Source organism: Elephantulus edwardii, unplaced genomic scaffold (genome assembly GCF_000299155.1).
Source record: "Elephantulus edwardii isolate Elephantulus edwardi_28Jun2011 unplaced genomic scaffold, EleEdw1.0 scaffold00011, whole genome shotgun sequence".
NCBI classification, from domain to species: Eukaryota; Metazoa; Chordata; class Mammalia; order Macroscelidea; family Macroscelididae; genus Elephantulus; species Elephantulus edwardii.
The window spans coordinates 32,137,380-32,153,702 of NW_006399761.1; the positions used below are offsets into that span (position 1 = coordinate 32,137,380).

At 42.7% G+C, this 16,323-nt stretch overlaps 1 protein-coding gene across 1 annotated transcript in view; it reads left to right on the forward strand.

Annotated features, from left to right (window-relative positions):
• Nucleotides 1–5,249: 5,249 nt before the first annotated feature.
• Nucleotides 5,250–16,323, forward strand: part of PROKR1 (prokineticin receptor 1) — an 18,919-nt gene continuing 7,845 nt past the window's right edge. The window contains exon 1 of the mRNA XM_006880981.1: nt 5,250–5,731. Coding sequence (XP_006881043.1) covers nt 5,250–5,731 — 482 coding nt within the window. The remainder of the gene's footprint in view (nt 5,732–16,323) is intronic.

The following is a 16,323-nucleotide window of genomic DNA, read 5'->3' on the forward strand; positions in this document are numbered from 1 at the left end:
ATTTCCCTGGTCTGTCCCTCTGCCTGTTTATCTCTCTACAGACCAAGGAATCATGCCTGGGAGACTCCTTAATAAACTTCTTTAGCTTCTTTTAAAAAAAAAAATATTGTTTGTATTCCATTACTGTCAATTCTTCTAGGTAAATTATAAATACAAATAAAATTATTTTCAATTCCAAAATTTAGAAAGCAGTAAAACTAATAGAAGAATAAATATTTTTAAAGTGTTTGTATCTCTCCCAGGAATATGGCAAGGCTCTGAATCGAACTATCCTCCCTGAAGCTGTCTTAAATTAAATTTGGAGATGTGAAAAGTTGGAAAATAGACCAAATGATCTCCTGAGTGTGTGATGGAAAGCTGGTCAAGCATCACTGGCTCAGATACAGGCTAGGTTATTGGAAAAGGATGTAGGATGTGTTGGAGCCAGCTCTGAGTATCTTCCAGAAATCTTTGATTTTTTTTCAAGGCACTGGGTGTGTATGAAAGCAGAAAATACGCTGATTTACTACCTTTGTCAAACAGGAACATGTGACAGGGCCCTGGAGTCAAGGATCTAAAGGAGCAAATTAAGAACAGGTAGAAAATACATGTTGTGATCAAGGCAGGCTCAAGAATTGGACAGAGCACAGGGCAAAGATCCAAGAGATTTGAATTACATGTTTGCCTTTTGGACAGTAGATTACTTTTTTGGATACCAGTTCTCCCCAGTGTGTGCTTGCTGAATGACCTTTTTGGATCTCCTTGAGTTGGGTTTCTGTGTAGTCTTTACTAGAAGACACAGGAGTTGCATGGCTGAAAAACTCAGAGATGTTAAAAACTTTCATTTCTGAATCAAAATGACATAATTATAAGTTTAAATGATGAGCTAAGAATTCAAAAGGCTATAAAGCATGAACATTCTATCTCATTGCTGTCAGGTCTGTTCCAATTTGTTCCAACCCCTGCTGAGGTTTCAAGGCTATAAATCATAATGAGAGGAGATTTCCCATCTGTATTCTATAGTCCTTTGGTGAATTAGAGCTGATGAAGACATGTAGACTTGGACTTAACAGCACAAGTAGTGCTCTTCAAGAATGAGATGGAAACAAGTAAAGAAAATAAAATAATAGTAATAGGAAGGGGGGAAATCCAAAGTAAACTATGTGCATTACTTCAGATTCAGGAAAATTAGATCCAAAGAAAGTGCTTCCCAAGTCAATTCTTTATATCTTCTTTGATGAGGGCTCCCTCTCATTGCAAATTCTTTCCTGTATTAAGGACCTTTTTGTAGGCAGGTATAATACTCTTTGTAGGTAGCATAAGGTAGGACACTTCTGCTCCCTGCTGGCACCTGACTAAATTGAGAGGTAAAATATCTAGGCTGCTGGCAAACTTGATTTTTTAAAATGACATCAAGGGGATTCTATATTTTATTTTTAATCTCTTTCCATTATCTTAATAATAAACCAACTTCTCAATTTGAGATTTTAATGTAGACCAAAGCACTCTGTCCCAGAACTGTTGTTGCTATTAGGTATTATTGAGTCTCGTATGACTCCTAGAACTCTATGAACAGATCTGAATTACCCTGTGTCTGTCTTATCCTGTGCCTTCCTCATAATTTCTAACATACTTGATGCTGTTGTTGCAGTCATCATGTCAAACCATCAGGTTTAGGGTTGTGGAGTTTACTTTTCAATGTGACTTTCCTAGCCACTATTTGAATTTACAGTGTAGATAGATGGGAATATGGGTATAGGGCATGTTAGCCTATCCACAAGGGGATTGGCTGTCTAACAGTCCACAAGGAGATTGGTTGTGCTAGGTTCTATTTTAGGTTTGCCTTTAGACTGTCAAACACATTCAATAATTACATAGGTAATGGTTAAGTATATAGTTTTCTAGGTCCATTCACTGGGCAAATCTGAGAAGCATCATAGAACAGGATACAAAAATAATCACACAGTGATAGCAATAGCTGACATTTATCAGGTACCTGCCAAGTGACAGATGTTTGCTAAACTCTTCACCTCTTCTATCTTACTAAATCCTCAGAACAATCTTACAAAGTAGGAGTCACTATTACCAGTAATTAATTTACAAATGCAAACATTAGTCACATAACTCTTATGTTCAGCATTAAATGGAAAGGAGGCAGTTGACTATATCCCATGCTCTCAATTACTACTACTCTCCAGATCCATTGTCTGTAGGACATGAGGTTTTATGAAAGTGCTGTGACATTTTTGAAAGTGACAAGAGTTTTGTGCCTGACCAAGTGAGGGTATTGGCATGAATCATTGAGACTTCCCAGTACAAGTTCAATTCATTAACTTTGTAACTGAAGAAAACCACAGAAAAATTATATGGCATTTCTGAAATGACACAGTGTGTTTGAAGCAACGTTGGCACATCATGTGTAGCCTTTTTGATGATTACTAACCTCAATGGCAGTATGCAAGGGCATATTGAAATTATCTTGGATTATCTGGTATGGGAGGTTGGAACTAGCCTTTTTGAGTGAGATCTGTGCTCCACGAAGGCGTTCTGGCAGCCTTGTGTGTTAAGAGTGGCACTGCTAATGGAAAGGTCACATTCACCAGCTGCTCCTCCTAGAAGATGAACAAATTCTTCCCATAAAGATTTACAGTTCACTCAGCATATTACTCTCCAGTCTTTCCCAAATTAAGTAGTATTTTTCGAAATCGTTGCTCCTGAGTGCTGTATAGTATTTCGTTGTGTGAATGTACCACAATTTCCCAAACCATTCGCTTGTGGTTGAACATTTAGGCTGTTTCCACGTTCTTGTGATGGTGGGTAATGCTGCTACGAACCTGGAAAGACAGGGTAATGATGTGCAAGGTCCAATGGTGATTAATTTTATAAAACACAATGCATGCGAATGATAGTGTGAAACATTGTGAATAACGAATAGTGTGAAACTTTGTAAGCAAACCAATATAAAATAAAATAAAAGTAAAAAAGATTTACAGTCTGGGAAATCCAGTGGACCCTCTGTGTGACCCCCAGTGGCTTTGGTTTGATTTATGCTCTGCAAAGCAGCTCTGGTGTCTTCTGACTAGAATCCCTCCTCCTGGGGAGTTCCTTCCATTTTCTGGTCCCTCAATCCCGCTTCACCACATTCCGGATAGAGGCTGTCTGAAGCTTCCACACAAGAAATACCTGTGACTGAGGACAAAAACGGAACCTGCTGTGCCCTTAGCCTGCCCTGGGGACAAGGCTTCCTCTGACCCAGTGCCAGTTGAGGGCGGCTCCGGGCGCAGGCGGGAAGCTCCTCCTGGCTCTTTGAAACACTACCTGTGAAGCCAGGTGGTTAGTGGATGGGCTCAAGGTTGGTGGTTTAAGCCAGGCCGTCTCCACCCACTCATACCCTGGGGCTAACACAGTGATCTGGCCCTGATGACCCGCGTGCTGAAGCGAGCACAGCCAGGCGCCTCCTACAGAGCGGCGCGCCGGCAGCCTCGCTCACAGTGCGGGAGCCTGAGCTGAGAAACAGCCTGCGGGGAGGGGTCCCGGGGAGCGTCCAGAAGTGAGACCCGCACTGATCCCCGCATTAGGGCTTGGAGGCTTCTCGCGACCTCGTTGGAGCTGCCCGCGGGAGCAGGGGGCGGGGGGCGCGTCCCGAGAGGCAGCCACGCAGCAGGGTCCCCGCGGCGGCGGATCCTCGTGGCAGAGCGTCCACAGTGCGCCTCTCGGAGGGGCATGAACCTAGAAAACTGCAGGAAGGACCAGATGCCTGCTACCTTTCCGCCGGGCTGTGCAAGAAGCCTCCCTGGACCCCATTCCCAGTAAGGAAGCCAGCGGAGATGCCCAGCAGGTATCTAGCGCGTCCCCGGGGTAGAGGCTCGGAGGACCTGACCCCTGCATGTGGGAAACGGGGGCTGGTGAATGGAAAAGCTGCATTTGAAGAGACTGACTCTGCTTACTCCCCCTCACCCAGAAGTCGAGATGCGCCCTCCTTTCTGTCCTTGGTTGTAGCCTTCTCAGGTTGAGAGGACTGACAGTAGGAATTACAAAGACAGGCTCGGGGTTGCGGTTTGGGCTCAAGTGCCAGTTAGGGGTTCCAGAAGACTCCGGTGGAGATGGAGGTGCTCCCTGAACTGTGAGAATAAAGGAGGAATGGTCGCTGGACCATTTCTGCCAGTGGTTTAAGTCGTCAGATTTACCCTCCACCCACCCACCCCCGACCCCCGCCCCGAGCTTCTATGAGCTTTGTTTAGAAATTCTGACTTAGAGGCTGAGCCAGAAGCTTGGGAGAGTGCTTTTCTCTCCAAAAGAGCTGGCGGAGTCCCCGCCTTGGGTGTTGGGTGCAAGTCACCAGAGTGAGCCCCCTCTCCTGCTCTCCTCTGTGTTTTCAGCGAGTCCTTCCAGGCGGGCCAAGCTTGGGTCCCTTTGATCCTTCATGTGTGAGTCCTGCTCTGTCCACGTCCAGGACAGGCTGATGACTTAAAGGAAGAGGCAAAATCTGAGGAACACGGGTGGGATATTGAGGGAGTTGGCAGAGAGGGAAGGAATGGAGTTAAATCCTATTGAGGTGCAGAAGATTATTGTCTGGCTCCCAAATGTCAAGCCCTTTGAGGAGTGTGGACAGCACATACACAAGGGACAAAGCGCAGGCAGGCCCGCAGTGAATGAAATTTGGAACACGGGTTTAGTGCAGGCTGTGTCTGTTAAAGGCCTACCTGCACTGCCAGCTTTGGGCCCTGAGACAAAAATCTTCAAATAACTTTGCCTTTATACAATGGCAGTAAACAGAACCTGACCATGTCTACAACATTCCAGCCTCCCTTGAGTGGGGCTGAGGTATTGTGTTTTGTTTTCTGGCATTTGTTCCTTTGTTTCACTCTACCACCCTAAGTGAGTGCTGTTGGCTTACTCGGTAAGGAGTTGTGTTGCCAACCAGAAGACCTTCTTCAATTCAAATCCTCCAGGGGCATCCTGGGAGAAAAGTGCACATTCTCTTCCTGTGTGATTTGCAGCATCTGAACACCCACTGGAGGGTCACTGGTGAGTTCTGGCTTGAGGGCACATAATATCCACTATCACCCTATGTTCATACTGAGGAGGCTGTGGACGGGCCTAGTCACATAATGGTTTTAAAGGCTCCAGCTCCGTTCACATGTGTAGAACATGTGTTTGTCTTTCAGCGATTTAGGATAGAGCTTGGATGCTGTGGCCCAATGATGTTGGCTGGAAGATTGACTCTCTAAAGGAGACCAGAGAGCCAGCAGAGGAGCTCCACTTTCCAGATGGAGTTCATTATGGGGCTTGGGGATGACAATGCCACCAACACCTCCACCAACTTCCTTTCTATGGTTGAACCCCACGGAGACCCAAGTCCTTTCCCACTCAACTCCAGTTATGAGGACTACAATATAACCTTGGATGAAAATGAGGATGTGACCAAGTCTCACACTTTCTTTGCTGCCAAGATTGTTATTGGCATGGCCCTGGTGGGCATCATGCTGGTTTGTGGCATTGGCAACTTCATCTTCATCGTTGCCCTGGCCCGATATAAGAAACTGCGAAATCTCACCAACCTGCTCATTGCTAACCTAGCTATCTCTGACTTTCTGGTGGCCATTGTCTGCTGTCCTTTTGAGATGGACTACTATGTGGTACGCCAGCTGTCCTGGGAGCATGGACAGGTGCTCTGCGCCTCCATCAACTATCTACGCACTGTTTCTATCTATGTCTCCACTAATGTCCTGCTGGCCATTGCCATCGACAGGTGAGCATGGGGACAGTGGGGACAAAAAGATGGTCAGAGAAAAGGCCCTGGAATTGCCCTTTTCCTCACCACCACTGCTGTACATTGCTGGGGGTATCTACTCCCCTTAAATGTGTACATGCAAACTCAGCTCACCTCTGTTGAGTCGGAACTGACTTGTAGCTGAGCCTCCAGCAAGCTGATCTTCAGAGGTTGTAAATCACGCAGAAGCAGATTGTCCATTTTTCTCCCGTGGAAAACTTGGTGGATGTGAAACTGCCTGCCTTTGGATTGGCCGTGCAACTCCTTATCCCCTGGCCTACCAAGTTTCTGTGTTGATTAAATAATGAGAAGAGCTCTTCTTTTCCAGCCGTATTCAGGCAGCGGTGTCAGAGCTCCCTAGTGTTGCCACATGGGAAGATTTTTTTTATCTCTCAGCTCTGATCATGCTGTTAGATACTCTACCTGGTTAGGTCTGGTAGTAGGCAAGTACAAGGAGGTGTGATCAGACAAATTTAAATTCCAGGCAATTGTCTGTTGAGTCAGCTTGGAAAAAGGTCTCAATGTTTCTTTTATTATATTATGCCCTCCCCAGCACCAGTGGATTCTAAAAAAAAATGCATGGATTTGTTTAGGAAAAAAGTAGAAACCTGGCTTTCTAATTTTATTTTGCATTAATCACTTTGTTCCTTTTCTTAAATTTGTATACAACAATGCAAGAGCCCAAATTTCAGTGATGTTCACATAGATATGAGCAGCCTGTGTAAATTCTTCTTCAGTTTATTTATTTCATTGAATTTAGTCAGAGAGCTGATGAGTCAGAGTGGTCTAAACTCATTGCAGGGCAGTCTTCGTGAGCTCTCTGCCCAAAGCTGCATGTCCATTGCAGGTCTCCATGTTATGGTACACAGTTACCCTGAGGGGCAAATCTGACCATATTGTGCTTGGGTCTGAACAGCTCATTGCCCTCCGTTAACTCGGCCTGGAACACTGATGACCTTCCTCTTTTACATCCTCAGAGCTTGGTGGTGTTTGACCTGTGATTAGGGGACCCCTACAGCTGTTGTAGGGAGGGGCACAACTTGTTGTTGTTGTTATGTGCCATCGAGTGGCCTGCAATTAATAGTGACCCTGTGAACAGCTCTGAAATCTGTCCTGTTCTGAGCCAGTCTCACTGACTCCGACATACCTACCCCCATTTACCCAGTCACTGTATCAATCCATCTCATCTAGAGTCTTCCTCTCCTGCACTATCCCTCAACCCTCCTGAGCATGATATCCTTCATGATCAATCCCTCCTGGCCACATGCCCAAAATATGTGAGATGGAGCTTCAAAATCCTAGCCTCTAAAGAGATACTTGGTTTCACCCTCTCCAAAAAAGACTTATTTGTTTGTTTTTTTTTTCGGCTGTTCAATGTTCAAGACTCTTCTCCAGCACCACAACTCAAAGGCATCAGTTCTTCTTCTGTTATCCTTAGTCATTGTCCACCTCTCTGATGCATAGTAAGTAATTGCGAAAACCATGGCCTGGATTAAACACACCTTAGTTTCTAGACTTAACATCCTTGCTTCTCAATACTCTGAAAAAGTCCCTGACAGTAGATATACCTAATGCAATTCGTCTTTTGATTTCCTGACTGCTGGTGCCAAGACATTGACTGTGGAGCTGAGTAAGCCTCAATGTTTGGATGAGATTCACTTTACCATGAAGGGGGTACTTCTCAAAGAAGTAAATAAATACAAGGAGAGAGTGACTTTAAAGGAGGAGGTCAGGATATACTAAGGGACACTGGGCTATTTTTTTTTAAACATGAGAAGTAATGTGTATGTCAATACATGATAAAATGTATGGATTTCTTTAAGCTCCTACATCCATTATCATGTCCAGCTTCTCTGAAATACTATAGATATTTCTTTCAGTGTGAGTTAAATAGTGCTTATCAGATACAGTAAAAAAGACTAGGTGGAGAGTATGCAGCTGGAGACTTGCACGCAGATGCAAGAAGGAGAAAAGCACTATGTCCAGAGCTTTGGCTAACTAACCTGCTACTTCAACACATTAAGTTCTGTTGTTGTTATTGTTGCTGTTATGTGCCGTCAAGTCGCTTGTGACTCATAGCGACCCTATGTACAACAGCTCTAAACTCTGTTCTGTCCTGTGCCAATCGCACTGTCTCTGACACTCCCATCCCAATTATCCCAGTCACTGAACCAATCCACCTCATAGAGGGCCTTACCCTCCTGCGCTATCCCTCCACCCTCCCAAGCATGATGTCCTTCTCCAAGGACTGGTCTCTCCTCACAACATGTCCAAAGTATGTTAGACAGAGCCTCAGAATCCTTGCCTCCAAGGAGCCGCCCGGTTTAACCCTTTCCAGGATGAATCTGTTTGTTTTTCTAGCAGTCCATGGTATTCTCAATACTCTTCTCCAGCACCACAGCTCAATGGCATCAATTCTCCTTCTGTCCTCCTTGGTCATTGTCCAACTCTCTGATGCATTACAAGTGATTGTGAAGACCATGGCCTGTATCAGATGCACCTTAGTCTTCAGAGAGACACCATTGCTCTTCAGTACTTTGGAGAGGTCCCTAACAGCAGACTTTCCCATGACAATGCGCCTTTTAATTTCCTGGCTATTGGTGCCAAGAGTGTTGACTGTGGAGCCAAGCAAACTAAAGCTGTGTTCTTTTGTTAATGTTTGGAATAATTGCTTAATTTATTTTGATTTTTTTATGCATTTTACCATCTAATTTCAACCTTGTGGTCTAAGGACTCATTGGTTTTTATCTGGACTCATGCTGGCCAGACCTGGGTGATTTTCAGGCTTGATATAGTCTGTTTTAAGCAGTAAATTTTTATCTTGAAATAAATAGAATGACAAAAATCCCATTATTTTTGCTTAATAAAATTATTGTAGGGGAAGCATGTTAGTGATTCATTCTGTCCGGGGGACAGCACAAAAGAAGAAGATCCTGGATGAGATGGGTTAACTCAGAAACTGGGGTCGTGGGAATGGGTGTGTTGGAGGTAATGAAATTGACTCAGGATAGAACAGGGTTCAGAGCCGTTGTACATAGTATTGCAACTCAACGGCACATAACAACAACAATGATGATGAAAACAACAATGACATACCACCTCCACCCACTAGCTGTAGGGACTTATGTAAGTTACATAACCTCTGTCTGCCTCAAAAGTGAGTCATAAGAGCACTTCATATTGTGTTGCTTTGAGAATTAAATGAAATAATAAAGAAAATTGTTCAGGAAAATGCTGGAGGCAGAGCAAGCACTCACTTGACAGTGAATATTTCATTTTTTTAAAGCTCATCCATAAAGGAACAGGGAGCTCTGATAGCATAATCCATATGACCCAAAGTGGCAAAGTGGTTGGAGAAAGATGGGCAATATCCTCTTGCATGATTCACAGCCTCTGAAACCCCTCAGGACAGTCAACTATAAATAGATTCCAATTCAATAACAGTGAGTTTTGGGTTGTTTTGGTTTTTTAGACAGAAGAACAAAGAAAAGAAACTAATGTGTTTTAGGTGAACTAACTTCTTTGTTTTTGCTGAAACAATGATTTTGTGTTGTGTGTGATAGGATTTTTAAAAAGTAACACAGGGTCTCTAAGAACACAGCTGTCAAGTCTAACAAGACAGAACTATTTGTTTCCTCCTTGGCTTTGACTTCTCCATTTCTGTTGTTGGTTGCATTGTTCTTCCAGTTATGTGGAGTAGAAACTTCTTGAAGGAAGTTAGCAAGTCTGCAACCAAATGAATCTTCTGTCTTGCACATGTCTTCCTGTACTTGCTTAAAACAAAACTAAACGTTAATCTCTACCAAACCAAAAAGAGTACCCAAACAAAGAAAAACAACAAATCACCAACTTCTAATGGCTCCATGCCTAGTATATCAGTTTTTATGTATTCTATGTCTTTTTCAAGCATGTTCACTTTTCCTATATGCATACTCTGTACAGTCCACATTCCAGTTATTGTGGCTGTTTGCAACTATTTCTCATATTTGTGTTTCCCTATTAAAGTGCTTTCTGTAGAAGGTCAAGGACTGCAATCTTCAATATGGATTGCATCTCAACATCAAGAAAACACAAATTCTCACTACCAAGCCAAAAAGCAGTATCATGGTAGGTGGAGAAAGGATTATGATTATTGATTCATCTTGCTTGAATCCACAATCAACGTTCTTGGCACCAGCACTCAGGAAATCAAAAGATGAATTGTATTGGGAAAAAAATTGTTGTTGAAGATCTGGCCAGAGTATTATAGAATAATGATGTCAGTTTAGAGACAAAGGTGTGCCTGATCCACACTGTGGTCTTCTCAATTTGCTTACTATGCATCTGAGAGCTGGACAATGATTGAGGATGACAGAAGACAAATCAATGCCTTTGAGTTGTGGTGTTGGAGAAGAGCATTGAACATACTATGAACTTCCAAGAGAACAAACAGCCCTGTCCTGGAGACAGTGAAAACAGTTTGCTCCTTGGAGGCAAATATTTTGAAGCTCTATCTCACATGTTTTGGACATGCTGCCAAGAAGGACCAGTCCTTGGAGAAGAACATCATGCTTGGAAGGGTAGAAGTCCAGCACAGAGAGGTAGACCCTGAATGAGATGGACTGACACAGTGACTGTGGCAATGGGGTGAAGTGTGTCAGAGATGGTGAAATTTGGCTCAGGATAGGGCAAGGTTCAGAGCCATTGCTCAGAGAGTTGCTGTGAGTCATAGGTGACTTGATGGCATTAACAATAACAACAACAATAACAACATCGTCTACAAAATATGGCTCAAATCTCTTGGCCTAGTCTCCCAACCATTTATTATCCAGTCCTAAATTGTCTCCTGATCTTATGCTGGGTAAATATATTTATCTTCTCTTTTAGGAAAGAGATTACAATCCTTTTGCGAACTGTTGTCTCTTAACATTTCTATTCTTTCATTGCCTGTTACTTGGGAAACACACTAGGATGAGGGTGAAGCACTTGATACAATTCCATTCCCAAGAAACCAAACCATTTACTGCCAGGGGGATTATGACTCGTACTAATCACATGAATATCAGAACTGTGCTCCATTGGATTCCCAGCAGCTGTGATTTATCAAATGTCGATTACCAAGTCTTTCTTTGAGAATCGTCTGCACCAATTGGAACCTCCAATATTTTAGTTAACAGCCATGTACTTCATCATTTGTATCACATGGGGACTCCCAGAATTCACAGAAAACAAAAAGTAAAAATCTAGTAAGGCTCAATACCTACTCTTGGGGAGTTTGACATGCAGAGTGAGAGAGAAGTAACATTTATGAAATCGCTTAAGAAGTAAATGATAAATTTCAAGAGATAAATAAGATAGAGAATGATAACAGAGTGTAAAGGTTTGCCTTATGGGTAAAACAGCATTTGCAAAAACCTGGAGGTTGGAATGCTGATGGTGAGTATGAGGTTCCCTGTGGAGGTAACAAGGACAGAAGTAAGGAATATAAGGAAAGTAGGGTCAGAAAGGCTATCAACATGTTGCAGAAGATCTCAAAATGCAGGCAGAGGGAACAAGACCGACGAGCAGCAGAGGGCTGAAAAAGATGAAAAGACTTGGTCTCCATGAAGCTTAGGTTTCCCATTTTGTGTGGAGGATGTAGATTTTACAACATAGGGGAATCTGGTAGCAGGACCTTCCTGCTCATTGATAGGTTTTCCTTTCTGTCCAGGAGGAATCAAAACAGCTAAGGCATGACTAACCTCACTCAACTTTTGTTATTATTATTTGGTGTCAGCAAATTGACTAACTCATGGCAACACTACCCATAACAGAATGAAATTTTTCCTGGTCCTGCTACTTTAAAAATCTTTGCAGCCCTGCATCAATCCAACTCTTTGAGGACTTTCATCATTTTGTTGATCCTCTGCTTTACCAAGTATTATGTTCTTCAGGCGTTGTTCTCTTACCATGACATGTCCAAAATAGTAGAAACAAAGTTTCTCCCTCTTTACTTCTCCCCCTCTCCAGCTGTAATAGTTTTTTATTTTAAACAGAAAAAAAACGAGCAATGATTTGTTTTCTACATGTACATAGAGGTCTAACAGCCAGAATTCAGAGAGAGGAACTGCTTCTGTCCTCCAGGCTCCCCCTGTGGAGGAGCTGCGTTGGCCCTCCTCCCTCCAACACCCAGGGATGCAAGCAGCTGTCCCACAGCCACAATGCACTTTGTCTCTCTTACTGTGTGTGTACCTCCCCACATCTCCCATTCTTTAAGAAAAGAACCCCATCATTAACTCTTGGGTTCATCCCCACTGGTTCCTATCCCACAATGGGAGAGAGAAGAGAGGTCTTGCAGAATAACTAAGAGCAACTTAGTGGGGGTGGAGGATGGCAAATAATCATTTGCATTACCACCTCTGATGAATGAAGACAGAAGCAAGTGAGGGGAAAGTAAAGAGCACATTTGGATATTGCGAGTCTCAAGGAAGAAATTGTCCCATCAGGTTTACATAAATCAATGTACCAAGTGTGTGTGTGGGAGGAAGCAACATTTCAAACACTTTTGAATTTCAAATTTCATCCAAGACAGCTCAGATTCAACAGTAACAATCTAGATCTTTCCAGGAAAGAGCCCCTGGCATTCTTCCTGACAGCCCAGTGTAGGGCCCCGAGAAGTATCTGCCTCTGTTGCAAGTGCTGCTGCTAGTCCATCTGCAATTTCTCGTCTCAAAGACAACAGGAAGAACAAGGGTAATAAAGGAAGCTGCCCTGGAAAATAGGTACATCTTTTGAGCCACAAAGAGGGAAAGATCAAAAGTGGCTCTGGCACAGACTGGATTCTCTCCGGGAACATCTCCGTCAGCCCCTATTCACTCTGACAGGGTCTCATCTAGCTCCTCGTCGCCATCCTCTTCCAGTTCCTCTTCGATCTTCTGGGCGGCACCCTTCGGGAGCAATTCGTCCGGGGACACCGGATGGTCCCAGGGCCAGCGGCAGAAGCGGCAGTAGCCATATCTGTAGTCTTCCTCTTTACTTCTAAGGAACAGTCTAGTTCTACTTCTTCCAGGGCAGATTAATTTTTATTTCAATTGACAGTATGTGTGGTATTTTTCACAAACATCACACTTTAAATGCATCAATTATGCTTCAGGTGGGGTTCTTTTGTTTGTTTGGGGTGTGTGTGTGTGTGTGTGTGTGTGTGTGTGTGTGTGTTTCTTTTATTCATTGCCAGCTTTTACATACATATGAAGTTACTGAAAGTGCCCTGACATGGATCAGGTACATTTTAGGTCTTGGGTAAAAAAGCTGGTGGTAGTAGTTTATTGGCCAAGATTAGCTGGACCCAAGCATATTCTCTGATCATCCCATGACCAGCCTAGTGACTGCTATGCCCATGATTTTTTTTATTATTATCATTTTATACTGATTTACTTACAAAGTTCATAAATTTCATATACATTGTTCTTCACACCAGATCTTTCTCCTTTTCTTTGATTTCCTATCATCTTATAATTACTGTCTGGACAGTCAGCAGTTTTTATTCTTTGTTCTGTATGAAATGTTGGCTGTAAATGAATCTGGACCTGGACAATGTGTAGTGGTGTATTGGAACAAGCCAGAGGCATATTCATAAGCAGAGAAAAGAAGCCACCAGTTCCCTGACTGATTCACGGAACATCAGAAGGTAGAAACCAATTGTGATGTAGATGAAAAAAAGAGAAAGGCTGCTGGAATGCCATAGAGATAGGAGAGACTGGATATTGTTCATTCTGGCCAAAAGTAAATAGTACATTGGGCCTGAGGGTCTGGAGTTATTTTTGGAGGAACATTCTTCTAAATTGTGCAACACTCCTTTGGTAATTTGCTGCACTGAAGCAATCTGGGTTTGCTGTGATGCTAAACCTTGTGCCATTGGGGAGTCAAATGCCATAATGGCTGCTCAAGGTGAACAGTGTTTGGAGCAGCTCCCAGTTTTAAGATAGGCTTGTAAGCAGGCTTGGCATGCACTTCCTAAACCATATGCCTCTGGAAACTCTATGAACTTGGAGGAATGACAGTAGCTATAGAATGGCTTCAGGATTTTTGTTCATAGGGTCACTACGAGTCATGCTCGACTTGACAGTAATCAACAACAACAGCAACAACAGGAGCAAGATATGAGTCTGAATCATATTTCTGTCAATTTCTATTAGTATTACATTTGTTGTTGTTGTTGTTACATGCTGTCGAGTCATTTCCAACTCATATGTATCCTATGTACAAGAACCCTAAACGCCGTTCTATCCTGTGCCAACCTCTCTGTCTCTGACACACTCACTCCCACCACCCCAATCACAGAATCAATCCATCTCATTGAGGGTCTTCCTCTCATGCACTGTCCCTCCACTCTCCCAAACATGATGTCCCTCTCCAAGGACCAGTCACTTCTTGCAACATGTCCAAAGTATGTCAGACAAAGCTTCAGAATCCTTGACTCCAAGGAGCATTCCAGCCTCACCCTCTCCGGAACAAACCTGTTTGTTCTCCTAGCAGTCCAGGGTATATTCAACACTCTTCTCCAGCACCACGGCTCAAAGGCATCAATTCTCTTCCTATCAACCCTCATCACTGTCTAACTCTCTGATGCATAGCACATAATTGTGAATTATATTTGGAAAAGGACTTCCCCTCCCCCACAAACCTAAAAACAGTAATCTGTAAAATCTTTATCTTCTTACCGATTCAATACAAATTATATTAGAGTTCTGATCCCAACATGGGCAAACCTGGTGGAAATCCTTAAAAGCATGCTCTGCAATCTATCTATTGATACATTAATCAGGAAGAATCCCCTTATATAGTTCCTGGGTTCTAATCCCAAGGGTAGGATGAAGAGAGAGAACAAGGATGAGCTATTTGATGGGTAATCACAGATGTCTCAGTTTAACTTTGTTGGGAAGAGCTGAAGGCAATACATTATTAAGTGGAAACTTGCAAAAGTATTATTTGTCAACAACAAGGAAAAGAAAGACTATGTGTATGAAAATGTCTCTGGAGAATGTGTTTTAAAATACTAACACTTTTTATGTGTTACGAGCTTAATGCTGTTTACGTGTGGTGTCTTATTTGAACCTCACTGCATCACAATGAGACTGGCAAGGCTGGAGACATTCCCAGATTGCAGATGAGGAACTTGAACACAAGACTATGAAGAAGTCTCAAACTGATTGAACAAGTTGGTGACAAAAGTCATGGTCTTTTAACTCCTAAATTGATTAACATCATGAAGACTTAAGATGTTACTTATTACGAGGGGGAAAGGTACAGAAAATATTCAGTGAAAATTCATATAGTTAACAAATATTAATTGAGAATTTTTTCTGGACAGAATAATTGGCAGATTGCAGTAGGAGAGACAGCAAGTGAACAGATGAGAGTAAGCACTCCAGTGTCTTAATGTTTGTCCTGAGTCAGAGTGAGCTTGGAGAACTCATTATGGGAAGCAGCTCCTCATTCAGGGCACTGGTCACATCTTGCAGATGCAGCCAGCTTACTTTTCAGGCCCCAGCATAATCATTTGAGGTCCATGAATGGCTGTTGGTGACCAAGGCTAAGTTTGGCCATAATATAATTTGTATTGAATGCGATTTGTATTGAACTACTCCAATTCCATTCAAAATCTGAGACCTGGGAGACTGTGGGTGGCCCACTCCAGTGAGTTTATATGGCACAGGCCATAGGGAGCTGCTTCTTGGTGGTTCAGAACTATCAGTCGCTCAGTGGATGAGAGATGGGCAGTCTCCTGCCGTGTGACTTAGAGCCTCCAAAAACCCAGTGGAGGGTCAACTATGAATCACTTCCGATTAGACAGCAAAGAGAATCAATGGATTTGGCTTCTTATTCAGGGGAAAGATGGGACTAGCAAAAATATAATCATGAAAGAAAAAAAAATTACAGTTCTCAGCAAATAAAAATCTTGGGCAAAATGACCTCAAAGGGATTGGTTGTAAAAGAAGAATTGGTTTTATTTTCCTTTAGGTCCTTGTGATATTCATTCTTGGCTCAACCCGAGGAAAAGCTCTGGGTACATGAGAACATGCTTATTTCCAGTATTGATTATTTCCTCCCACTTTGTGTCTCATCTTTCTTTTTATCCAACTTCTACTGCCCGCCAGACACAGAAAGTCTTCCAGGAAACCAGAGCTCTCTTCACTCTCTGGGAAGGAGGCACTGATACCACATCCATGACTCATATCTCTCCCAAAGGACCTTGTTTTCTTTCCTGGACCATTGTGGTAACAGCAGTGTGGGTCTTTGAAAAGAGCCAAAGCAGGATCTTTTACTGTCTGGGTTTTTTTTTTAAGATACATTCACATATATTCTCAATTGATTTTCACATCAACCCTGTGAGGTAGGGTTAAATATTTTCTTGAGAAAGTCACTCACATTTCATAGCCTCTGGTTTTCAACCTGGAAATGGAAAACGTCTATCGAAAAGGCCACATGCTTTTTCTTCACTTGTCTATACAGAGCATTATATTTTTCCCCTTCTTTTTTTTAATTAATTTTAATGAACATTTACAGAGATTTTGGATTTCCATTCAATCATTGTTGCACTATTTTCTCTACCC